The sequence below is a fragment of the Xenopus laevis genome, chromosome 1L (assembly GCF_017654675.1).
Source record: "Xenopus laevis strain J_2021 chromosome 1L, Xenopus_laevis_v10.1, whole genome shotgun sequence".
Taxonomy (NCBI): Eukaryota; Metazoa; Chordata; class Amphibia; order Anura; family Pipidae; genus Xenopus; species Xenopus laevis.
In genome coordinates this window covers 174,865,779-174,878,619 of record NC_054371.1, presented here as the reverse complement: position 1 = coordinate 174,878,619, position 12,841 = coordinate 174,865,779, and the positions used below count along the sequence as shown (strand labels likewise).

Below are 12,841 nucleotides of genomic sequence, written 5' to 3'. Positions count from 1 at the left end.
TATTGTGTAATAAATGTTTATAAAGAAATCAGTTTGCTGCTTCTATGAAAGAGATAATAGAGAAATATTTCATCTTTGCCAGCAGCTTAGAGGTTTTACATGGCTCTCCCATTTACACCTACTACTGTATTCCGTTAAAGGACAGCAATGTACTACAAAGCATTTCAAGAATTTTCACAATTCCATTAACGTGTGGTTACTACCCCTTATAAAAAGGCAAGTAAAACCAACTGCTGAAGATTATTATAAATTAGCAAAAATGTAAATATTTTATTCATGACAGCTTCCCTTAAGTAATGAAGGAAAAAGTAAATTGAAACCCAGTGGGTGTGCACATCACCAATTTAAGAAGTGATTTGAAAACTGCATTATATCTGTGAGCACATTTCCCAGAATATACAGAATATCTGCCCTTACCTGACTTAGTTGGGCATACTACCTTTGGAGATAATATTAGAAACTCTGCAAAAAATGTTGACAAGTATAGCATCTACTGAAATGTTTGCCAGTAAAGAACAGCCATAAATTTACATAGCATACACAGGCAGAATAGCAAAATTAGACATAAAAGGAAATAATGCTTCGTCACAGAGTGCTGGTGAGAAAAATACTGTTGGGATTCCAGCTCTGTGTTAAGCAGAAAAATTGGCACAATCAGTAGTTTTCATCTAGCAAATTATTTCTTTGCAGCCTAGGGTGGACAAGTTTAAGGAATACTATCAAGCTTTGCCACAATTTCTGTAATTCAATATTGCTTAAGAAATTAAATAGTGCTGTATAGTTGCTAGTTACTTGATCCTGTATTATTAAAAATTAGACTCTAACTTGCTTGTTTTCATCACTTAAACCATTTTGTATATTATTTGGCTGTTATGTGGGGGAACATACAGGGATTTCAGAACACTAAACTAAATCCACATGTCCCTGTGATGGCAAAGCTAGCATTACTAATGACTGACATGGATACACCAAGGGCTTACATCTAAGCTTTATAGCACCCTTTTGAGACTTAACACTACTACATAAACAAAACACTCCACAACAACCTGGAAGGAAACGGTTGGTCAGATTTACCATTGGGACTGTAACGAGGCTCTTGAGTCTCTTAAAGGAACAGTAACATCAAAAAATACAAGTGTTTTAAAGTAATAAAAATATAATGCAGTGTTGGCCTGCACTGGTAAAACTGATCAATGCAGTGTTGCCCTGCACTGATAAAACTGATCAATGCAGTGTTGCCCTGCACTGATAAAACTGATCTGTTTGCTTCAGAAACACTACTATTGTTTATATAAATAAGCTGCTGTGTGGCAGTGGGGGCAACCATTCAATGTTCTGTAGAAAATAATGGTGTTTTCAGTTATCCACTATTTAACCTGTGCCATATAGCCTTTTTTCAATTTCCGCCATTGTTACACAGCAGCTACTAGTGTTTCTGAAGCAAACTGATCAGTTTTACCTGTCCAGGGTAACAGTACATGATATTTTCATTACTTTAAAACACTTTAATTTTTTGGCGTTACAGTTCCTTTAAACATGCCTTCCCTTATGCAGGGACAACACTATCCAAAAGTATATTCTGCACAGCGCTTATTTGACCCTCTCGGAAACTCAGACATTTCCACCAGAGCACTGAAACCACCTGTCCCAGATGCCACTTATCATCTTAACTCCTATTTTTAAAGTAGGTTAAAGCACTGAAGGGGTGGCAGTTACCTGCTTTGCATCCATATGCATGGGTTAAAACTTCCCAAACAATGCATTTGATCAGATGTGCAGTGTTCATTGATTATGCACAAATTTTAGGTGCCAGTTGGAAGTCTAGCATGGTAAATATACTGACAGATACCACAGAGGGATTTAGTTATTTATTTTTCTGTACCTTAACACATCATTCATTAGACACATTCATACAATGCTTTATGTTTAGTTGTACACATATACTATACTATAGTTGTGCACATATACTATACAAAATAGTGTAAAGTGTCAGCGTATTATTTGTAAATACTTACTAGCAGCCGTTGCAACAGGCTGTGCTATGTTTGAAGGTGGCTTTAATTTCATTAGCTTATTCAAACTGCTAGTTTTCAATAGATCTTTCAGTTGTATTTGATCTCTAGATGGCACAGCAGTCACTGTAGTCTGTACAACAGGTGCAGTTGTGGATGGTCTTGTTGTAGAATTGGTTTGCAAGAATTTGGTTACGGTGATTGTCTGCCGAGTTGTGGTTACAGGTGTGTTCTTTGTCATTACAATTGTGTTACCCAGTGTGGGTAATTGGTTAATTTGATTAAGTACAAAGGTTGTTGTTGATGGATGCTATTAATTTAAAAAAAAAAAAAAAAAAAAAAAAAAAAAACAGTTTAGAAAAGGATAAACAAGATTAAATTAACTTTATTTTAAGTCTACAAGTGTGCTACTAGTAAAGGTAAGGTAAGTCAAAGAAACTAATCAAGTCATAGAAACGGTTTCCACAGCCTTACTCTGCCTGACAGCCTTTAGAATAGGTCTCCTCAGTCAGAGGGAACTGAACTAAACACGTTAACGGTTGCTAGATGCATTCTACAGAAATTAAGGGTTCCTCTACCAAAAACTTTTTTTTTTTGCATAGTTAACTCAAAGCAACTTTCCAATATACGTTAAAACATTTTCAATAGCTCTAAAAAGTTACTAATAAAGTAATGCCCCTGATGAGCGGTCATGAATTTTGTCAGTTTTAATATATAAATAAATGCCACATGTGCAGACATGATGGCTCTGACACCACCTTTGGTAGTTTGTATATAATCCCTGATTGTCTAACAGGCATTACCACTGTCTCATGTAAAGTTATCTCCTACCTTCCTTCCTCTACCTATTGCTATTCAATATGATGCTATTAAATATGTATATATCAATTCTGTTCCTCTTACCCTTCTTTACCCATGAGTTTTCTATTCCTTTCTCCTTCTATATATCAAGTCCTTCAACTTACCCTCTTCCTAAGAGCCCCTTCTTTTCACTGCTTGTCCCCATTAGTTATTTTGCCCTGTCTTCTCCCATGTGTCATTCTCTCCTTCTAACCCTGCCACCAAAGTGCCATTCTGTTTAAAATTGCAATGCATATATGTGCCAATTCAAAATTTTGAAGTCACCTCTTGCGCCATACTTTTACCATGTTTTTGTTCCAATAAGTAATTGGTATATATCTACCCCATAAAGTATTGCACCCAGCTTCCCAAAAGCCTTTTGATTTTCCATAAGATTATAGTGCATTGAAATTCATCAATGCCTCTTTTTTAACCAACTTTCAGACTTCTTTCCTACACTCACTCTCTCCTCCCAGCTTCCAGTAATCTTTCCTCTCTTTTCTTCTATCTCTGCATTTTTCTTTCCTTTACCATCTGCTTATGAACTAAACCTACTGTCCATTTCAGTACACAGTCCACTCTCTACTGTCCATAGCTCCTTTCTAACCGAATTGTGCATGCGTGTCTATACAAGTACATCAAATTACATGCACTTTTATTGTGCATGGGCAATTCAACAAAACTCTGACTGGAATATATATATATATATATATATATATATATATATATATATATATATATATATATATATATAATATAATATAAATATATATATTTATATACACACATACATACACAGTTCTTGGATGCGTGAGTGCACATCAGGAGCCTTTAGACAAAAAGATATTTTGTTAAAAATAAAAACTTTTATTAGAACATTTTAAAAATTGGCTAATAAAAGTTTTTATTTTTAACAAAATATCTTTTTGTCTAAAGGCTCCTGATGTGCACTCACGCATCCAAGAACTGCATTTAACTACATTTTTCAGTAATGGTGTGCGGAAATCCTACGTGTGTGTGTGTGTGTGTGTGTGATCAGAATTTCCAAAAATAAATATATAGATAGATGTTTTTACAAGCAGCAAATTGTGTATTCCCTAGAGTTCGCATGATTTCAGTCCCTAGTAAGTAAGATGTTAATTTCCCACCTAGCAATGCCATGTGATGAGCATGAGAAATCATTCCAACAGTTTTTGCAGACTGCCTGTTCCAAAAACCGTTCTGCAACTTACTTACATTTCATAATTTCTTATGTGTTTTTAGTTAGTACTAAGAATTTGGGAATTTCTGTGTTAAGCGCCAAAGAACAGTACTTCTTTTTCACCAGAATACCCCCCTTGTAGGCATGCCCTCTTCACTATGGACTCACAAATGGTGACCTCCCAAAACTTTGGGAGGTCAGGCTTGAATGCCCCCTTTGCAGTGACCTTAATTCCCAACTAGCTTGTAACCTATCACGGTATGTGGGTGGGGTCAGAAGGATATAAATTCCTGTTGTAATATCTGCACTGACTAACTTGATAAAGAGCCACCTTGCTTGAAACATTATGTTAAATAAACCTTGCAGCACAGTATCGGCAGTTTCTGAGCCTGTGTTCCACAAACTTTTTTTGTTTATTGGCATGCTCTCTTCCACTGGGCTGCAACAAACAGTTAAAGACTGAGCTGCCTGCAAATAAGACGTTTGATAAAACTTATTTTTATTAAGCTTCAGGAATTAAACAGTTTTATGAAAAGTAAAACTGAATTTGAAATAACCTTTTAAAATTTTAAAAAAAGGTAATTCTTACCCTGACATTCAATAAAGCTGAGGCAGATGCAGTCACTGGCTCTTGCTTAGCAGAAACAGATGCCTCATTTTCCTTGCTGCCTCCAGATCCGCTAATTGACACGGACTAGAAGAAATAAGGAAAAAACAATATCCCAACAAGTATATATTTAATATGAAAATTAATTGTTTTAAAATACTGTTAAAACATCCAGCAGTTCTTTATACTGGTAAGTTACTTCACCTGCTCTAAAAGGACTTGTGCTGGGCATACCCTTCACATACCCTTGCACTGCAAGTCACACACACATACCTTGAGGATAAGGTAAAATATGATTTGCCGCTTATTCTACACAAACATACACACACAAAATTACCTGCTGAATGGCTGGCACTGGTGTTGGGGCAATAAGGCCAATATCGAAGGAATCTCCATCAAAAAGGTCATTGGGACTTATTCCACTTTCACTCAGAGCAGCAAGTAATAAATCTTGACCCGGATCCATCATCTTAAAAAAATAAAAATGCATAATAAATTCCCTCTCAAAAACAGGATTGGAATATTTTACGTTATAAGTTTAAAAATGTTACAGAAACATCACTGAGTCTTTGATCTATGAGTGAAACAAAAATATAACCACACTTCACATAAGTGCTGTTGTGTTGTGGTGACCTAAAACAAGCAGATACGGAATAACTTTTGTCTTCAAGCAAAACTGGAAGAGCCAGACACTGGCTTTACCAAAACAAACCTTGTATTCAGACTTTAAAATGCAAATAATGCATTTAAGGCTGATAAATAGCCCACATGGAATAAATATTTACATTTTATATTTTCTGAAACACCCATGTGCTCAAAAAAAATAGAAATAAAAAAAGGGATTGTAGAACAACCTATCATGGTATGCAACTAAATGTATCATTATAAAGCTATTAGTCTGGCATGTTTTACAAAGTCAAACTTACATAAGCAACTTAGACTGTAAGCTCTAGGGGGCAGGGACCACCTTCTTACCACACAGCACTTAAACTCTGTGTCCTTGTATGAGCTCTATGTGCTGTGTATGTTTATTGAATTTATTGTCCGACTTGTCCTCCCTGTGTGTAATTTTATAGATTGTACTTTTAAGCATTGTATGGTGCTGCTGCTCCTTAACAGTGGTTTACAAATAAAGTTCTACATACATACATACATACATACATACATCTGCCACTGGTATCTAACAAAATTCTTTAAATGCCTGTAATAAAAATATATATTGAAGCTACTCTTATTTTTCTTGCACCCACCTTGCAATGACATCAACTCACATTAAAATAAAAGTCAAGATGTTTACTCGAATAAATGATTAGAATATGGTGTAAAGGTTGCTATATGAATGAAGTACTGTCCTTACAACCGGCACTTGAACAAGAACAAAATATCTTGTGTTTGAAAGTTAAACAATTGTATAAAGGTGTACAAATAAAAACAAGTATATTAGTAAAAAAATTAATTGAACAAGGTGCTAAACTAACTACTGCATTAGTAAGGAGATTAAAAAAAACAAAAAAAAAAAACTTGGGGGAAAAAAACCATCAAGAAGCTCCAACTTAAAATGATCAACAGTGATTAAATGTATATATATATATATATATATATATATATATATATATATATATATATATATATATATATATATGTATATATGTATATATGTATATATGTATATATATATATATATATATATATATATATATACACACATACATACATACATACACACATATATATATATATATATATACATATTTACATACACATATATATACTAGTGAGGAGATATCTGAACAAAATTGGTATAAAGCCAATAACTGTAGTCAGCTCATAGTTTCCAGCATATTCAACCCAACTAAATGGTCTGATAATTTTCGAAATATTGTAACAGTTATTAAGACAGCAAAACAACAAAGATCACCTTGAAACAACTTAGTGTAGCAAAAAGTATCAGCAGAACTGGGATGACCACGATTCTCCTCAACCTTCCTCCTTACCACGTGCTATAAGAACATAAACTTCCGGGTTGGGCCAAGATGACTAATGTAATGTCAAAGGATTTACAGAACCAGCAATAATTCCAATCACGTTATAATGCAGAAAGATCATTAGACAATAAAATAGTCAAAACACCCTCTACAAAGCAGAGCCTTTTAAAGCCAGAGTCTTTGGGAAGTGCGGAACTACAGGTCCCAGCACACAGAGTCACATTTGCAAGAGCAAGGCAGGTCGGGAAACGTTGTGTTTATAACACAGCACAAGTGACACCGCGTGTATCCAAGGGCAGTGATGCGATAGCTGTGGCCTCGGGTCATGCTTCTAACTCTACAGCCATATATAACATACGGCCGGCACAGATCTACAGTAACCCGACGTGCGGTCAAGCGCTGGACGATGCGGAGACGTAGCTCCAGTCCCATCCAGGAAGTGGTAGAAAAGCTGGTGCTAGGAGCTGACTCAAGCAAATGAAAGTTCCAGGCCCTGCGTGTGCCCATTGCTAGGCAGTGACTTGTGATACACGTGGATCTGGGACAAGGACTCTCTAGCGAACATTTTGGAAAACGAAACCTGGACCGTGGGGCTCCGATTCTCTGGGGAACCGTAACTTGCGCCACTAGAAATTGCAGCCACCGTTGGGAGGCTCGGTGGGGCCTTACCGATACCTTCCAGCAGTCCGGCAGTAAATAGTACACTCGTTCCTTCCTCTTTCGTGATGCCTATCGGCCCCCCTGTCCTTTGTTATTACCCCAAGTACATTCACACTTACAATGTAATTCTGTATTCCTCTTCGTGTCAACCTCTCTGCCGCTGAGAAAGTACTGCTGTTTCCTCAAAACCTGACGCTTTCTACATCACCGCCGCCATCTTTACCGGGGAAACACCACAGTGCAATACCACGTGACGCGTAAAGGCCTTGGCCTGTTTACCCCCAAGAACTCTGTCCAGCAAGTTCACCGTTCGTTCGCCTTTGTATCCTTCGACTTATCCTTTCTACCAACACACAAACCATATCCGTCCGTCTGTCTGTTGTTGTTTTTCTACATTTCATTATTATTGTTTTTCGGTTACGATGAGCGGGAGGCGGTTGACAATCACGTGACCCACAGATGCACCTCCTTATCGGATGTGATGTTGATGGGCGTTTAGGGGAAAAGGGTACATCCGTTGGAAGCTACCATCTTGAGAAGGTCGGGGCAGAAGGAGAGTACCGGAAGTTAGATTGTAATTGAAATGTCAGTCAGCTGCTGATACAGTTCGGTCATTTGTAGCAGTTAAATGATTTCTGACAAAACTTTATTAATAAAGGTGTATATGTCTTGGTATGACTGCTTTAGGGCATTGGAGGCGTACCGAGTTATCTTCAACAAATATGTGGCAGTACTAGCTTTGCTCATTGGAAGCACTTCCTGTTCCTAAAAATAACATTGCTAACAATTTTTAAAGGAGACATATAGTGTAAAAAATAAGAATGTACCAGAGCATTATACTCATTTAGATATTGAAGAATTGTGCTTAACAAAGTAGTGTTTCAGGCTGATTTATTGAATATTTCTGCAAAAACCCTAATAATCCCTCCCTTCCACTTCTTGCTCCCTGAATTCTCAGGCTGTGCATGGGAGCTGGAGGCACTCAGCTCACTGTACTGTAATATAGGAATGGGATGTCAGTAGCTTCGTCCGATACTTAGTATGCGCAGAAATGTTACCCGCTCGCATCGCTGACAGACTTATCCACGGGAGGCCAGAGTGATACTTTCAAACTGCGGCTTTATTGAAGCAATACACTGTGGTACAGTTGTGGTGGGTGCACAGCAAAATAACGCGTTTCGTGCCCTCTATCCCCACATGGAGCCTAAATGTTCTGAAAGTAGGGATGCACGAATCCAGGAAGGTTCAGGATTTGGCCTTTTTTTTTTTTGGAGGATTCGGATTCAGCTGAATCCTTCTGCCCAGCAGAAGGGAACCCTAATTTGCATATGCAAATTAGAGGCGGGAGCAAAATAGCATGACTTTTTGTCACAAAACAATGAAGTAAAAAATGTTTTTTTCCATCCCTCCCCAATTTGCATTTGCAAATTAGGATTTGGTTCGGTATTAGGCCAAATCTTTTGCAAATGATTCTGGGGTTCAGCCGAATCCAAAATAGTGGATTCTGTGCATCCTTAGTAATAAGTTTAGTAGGGCCCCAATACCTTTCATTCCTGTCTCTGATCTGCCAAGAACATGTATGTAACATGGCTACTAAAAATATTACATTTACATGCTACCTTTCCAAAAAGTGATATAAATTGTAAGGGGGCAATCTTCTCAATAAGGAACTCCCTGGTGATGTCCAAAATGTTCAGTCTCTGCAAATGCTTTTATCTATACTGAAAATCTTACTTTCTCATTTTTTTACTCTCTTCTTTCTTTCTCCTACTTGTCCATTATATGATCAATCTATATCACTTATGTTCTGGATGAAAAAAAAAAAGTAACATAAATGGAAGGCCAACTGTTCTTATAAAAAATCGGCTGCAGAAAGAACAGGACTGTATTCACCAGGACCATATTTATTTCTTGACAATATCTTCTTAAAGGGGTGGTTCACCTTTAAGTTAACTTTTAGCATGTTATAAAATGGATAATTCTAAGTTTTTAAATTTCTAAATTTTTTCTTTTTTATAGTTTTTGAGTTATTTGTCTTCTTCTTCTGACTCTTTCCAGTTTTCAAATGGGGGTCACTGACCCCAACTAAAAACAAATGCTCTTTAAGACTACATATTTATAGTTATTGCTACTTACTCATCTTTCTATTTAGACCCTCCCCTATTCATATTCCAGTTTCTTATTCAAATCAGTACATGGTTTCTAGTTTCAACCCTTGCAACCAGATTGTGGAAACTGCAAACTGGAGAGCTGCTAAATAAAAAGCTACTGTAAATAACTCAAAAACCACAGACTATAAAAAAAAAGAAAACCAATTGCAAATTGTTTCAGAATCTCACTCTCTACATCATACTAAAAGTTAATTCAAAATTGCACTACCCCTTTAACAGATTACCTCTAGATTCTGTCTTTCTTTTAATTTTTACATTATCAACAATGAGGTTGGCAACACTTTCTGAAATAAGATACCAGCCTTATTAAAGGGAAACTCCACAAAAACATTACTTAAGCTTTTTGAAAAGTAAACATAATTTTAAGCAACTTTGCAATATACATCAATTAAAAAACATGCAGACTTTTCATGATTTTTTTTCTGATCCTGTTTGATATCTGTTTTTAACCCTGCCTGGCTTTGACTATTCTACCTTCTGAAACCTGACCCTTGCCTGATTACCGACTCCGATTCTGCTTAACCCTCTGATTGACCTGATTTGACCCTTGCCTGCCTGACTACAATTATTCTCCGCCTGCCCTGACCCGGCCTGATCTGACTACGATTCTGCCTTGTATTGTGACCTTCAGCCCAAAGACTTTGCCAACTCTTGTGCCCTTCAGCCTGTTTAGAACCCCTTGCCTTGCACCTCTCGTTTTAAGACCTGGCGGCATCTGAGTAGCTGAGGGCTCCTCCCGAGGCCAAAGGCGGCTGCTACAGGCAGAAGCACGAGCTGAGACCAGGGTGCTTGGCATCGGTTCTAGATTTAGGGTGCCAACCGTGCTAGCTGTCCTTAGACTGCATCCTCAATAAGGAACGGAACATCACAGAGCAATGCATTGTGGGTTATATAGTTCTTGCATGCTGTCTGTAAGCTGTGGAGAAGTTGTTACAATTTGTAACATCGGTGTTTTAGTCCCTCCTTCCCTGTCAGGATTTCAAATGATGCAGAAAGAGAACTGTTAAACAGCAGGATGTCAGCATAGAAAATAGCATTTATTCATACTTTTTGAAGAAACAGGTAACTGTGATGGGTATATAAGGGGTTTCTGTGTTATGTAAGCCTGTTTATCAAATTTTGGTTTGGAAGCCAGAGTTCCCCTTTAAAGTTGTGGTTAACAAATGATAGGGCAATTCCCACTGGGAGATACCGAAGGACTAGACAGAGGCAGTGCTCGGCCTAGGGTCGCCCACTTCTCTCCTAACATGCACCATGCTATGCACCCCCCCTTCCCATGAGCACTGGCAAACCGGATAGATGTGGAATTTCGGATTTCAGATGGCCCAAAACTAGTGGAAGACCGGCAAAAGAGCTCCAGTGTACCCCTACACTGGCCACCCAGCCAACCTTGCAGCCTAGACATGTGCCTTTTCTTCCTACCCCTAGTTCTGGCCCTGAACAGAGGGGCTCAGTCTGAACATTGGTTAATGTTGTATTTGTGGTGGTTGTCTTATTTATTGTCATCAATTTATATATATTATATTCCATAGTCATATAATTAATAGCTGTAAGGCCACAGTTAGTAGATGTTAGAATGTAAACCTTCTCTGTAGTATATATTACCGTATTGGAACTGTAGAAAGATGACCGTTAATGACAACATTTCATATACCCATAAAACCCATAAAGTATGATAATTATTGCACTGGGGAAAAAAGGCAAAATATATTAATATAAAGTAATGAAAAATCTTTGTAGCCAGATATAGTTCAAGTTTGGTGCTGGCAGCAAACAGACAAAACTAGAAAACAGGTCTAAATTAGCAACAGATAAGCAGGGTCAGCAAATAGGTAGGCACTGGACCTAAGTGGTTGTGCTCTGTGCATGTATGTGATGTCATATATGACAGTACATGGCATCACATCTCCAACACTGGGCCAGGTACCCTTCACCCCCCAGCACCGCCACCAGATTTACATAGGAAGTTTTCTGGCGGCAGCAGGGAAATTTTTAATTTTTTTTCTAGAATCATTCTTATTATATATATATATATATATATATATATATATATATATATATATATATATAATATATATATATAGTGCCAATATATAAATATGACCCTGATATCTGCCTAAAAAGCTGATTCATTAAGGAATCTGAGATAAATTGTGTGAATAATTTGTACTGACCACCATCCCCATTCGCTACTTGATCTGCCTAAAAAGTATCTAGATCAACTGGACAGTTTTTGAAATAATGTCAGATGAATAGCAGATTGGCACATTGACATGGCCCTCTTCCAACAGGTCTCTGTAGTGCTGCCGATATCGCCAAACAAGCGGATCTGGCAGTGTATGGCATCGAGGAACCCACAGACTGAGATCCATAAACAGTAGTTAATGTAATGGATAGGTGTTATACACAAAATAACCTGGATGAGTTCCTGAAAGTTGCTATTTATTGGCTTTTTGTCACATTATTTCATTTTGGGAAAAAAAGTTTAGGTGAAGTTTCTCTTTAATTATATAACCTACTGTATTTCACAGGAGGTGGATGGGAGGACTAGATCACACGTGGCATGCCCTGTGGCAATGCAGTGCAAAACATTCATGTTAAGTATTCTTAACAAAACTCCCATGAGGGCTTTAGAAGAGATGCACAAACCACCAGCAGTAAGTCACCTGCAGGGACCATGTATCTTGCTCAAGGCAACAAAAATGTAACATTTAACTAAAACATGGAAACACATTTATTTAACAATCATTTTATGTCCGTTACAGGCAAAACATATTTATGTATGTACTGATTTGAATAAGAGACTGGAACATGAATAGGAGAGGCCTGAATAGAAAGATGAATAATAAAAAGTAATTATAACTATACATTTGTAGCCTTACAGAGCATTTGTGTTTTAGGTAGGGTCAGTGACCCCCATTTGAAAGCAGGAAAGAGTCAGAAGAAGGAGGCAATAATTGTAAACCATAAAAAAAAATAAGATCAGTTGAAAAGATGCTTAAAATTAGCCATTCTACAACATACTAAAGGTTAACTCAAAGGAACAGTAACGCCAAAAAATGAGCCACCCTTTAAACACCTCCTGCAGTTGTTACCTACCATCTGCAATAAACTATCTAATGCTCATGGTATTTATTGTTACATTATCTTGCATTCATTTTTAAAAGTGGAGCAGATGCCCTCGATTCGCTGTCCTTTTAAAGGCTACGGGTGAGAAGACCCACGTACCAATATCGTAAGGGCAAATAATCCGATCCCGCTGCTCCACACACACCTGTACGACTCCAAATATTATCAAGTGCCATTCAGTTTACACCCAGCATTCCTGCAGGGTAATTCTAACCAATGAGATTGCAGCAGTGGTC

General features: G+C 37.5%; 1 protein-coding gene across 6 annotated transcripts in view; it reads right to left on the bottom strand.

Annotated features, from left to right (window-relative positions):
* sbno1.L (strawberry notch homolog 1 L homeolog) overlaps nucleotides 1–12,822 on the bottom strand; it is a 44,223-nt gene extending 31,401 nt beyond the window's left edge. The window contains exons 1-5 of one of the 6 annotated variants that reach the window (XM_041567464.1): nucleotides 12,705–12,822; nucleotides 4,998–5,129; nucleotides 4,643–4,747; nucleotides 2,016–2,322; nucleotides 418–462 (exon numbers count right to left, since the gene is read on the bottom strand). In XM_041567464.1, coding sequence (XP_041423398.1) covers nucleotides 418–462; nucleotides 2,016–2,322; nucleotides 4,643–4,747; nucleotides 4,998–5,129 — 589 coding nt within the window. In that variant the 5' untranslated portion in view covers nucleotides 12,705–12,822. Of the gene's footprint in view, nucleotides 1–417; nucleotides 463–2,015; nucleotides 2,323–4,642; nucleotides 4,748–4,997; nucleotides 5,130–6,578; nucleotides 8,480–12,704 lie in introns of those variants that run through there. The other 5 variants (XM_041567459.1, XM_041567453.1, XM_041567449.1 and 2 more) reach the window with 5 other exon arrangements.
* Nucleotides 12,823–12,841: the final 19 nt, after the last annotated feature.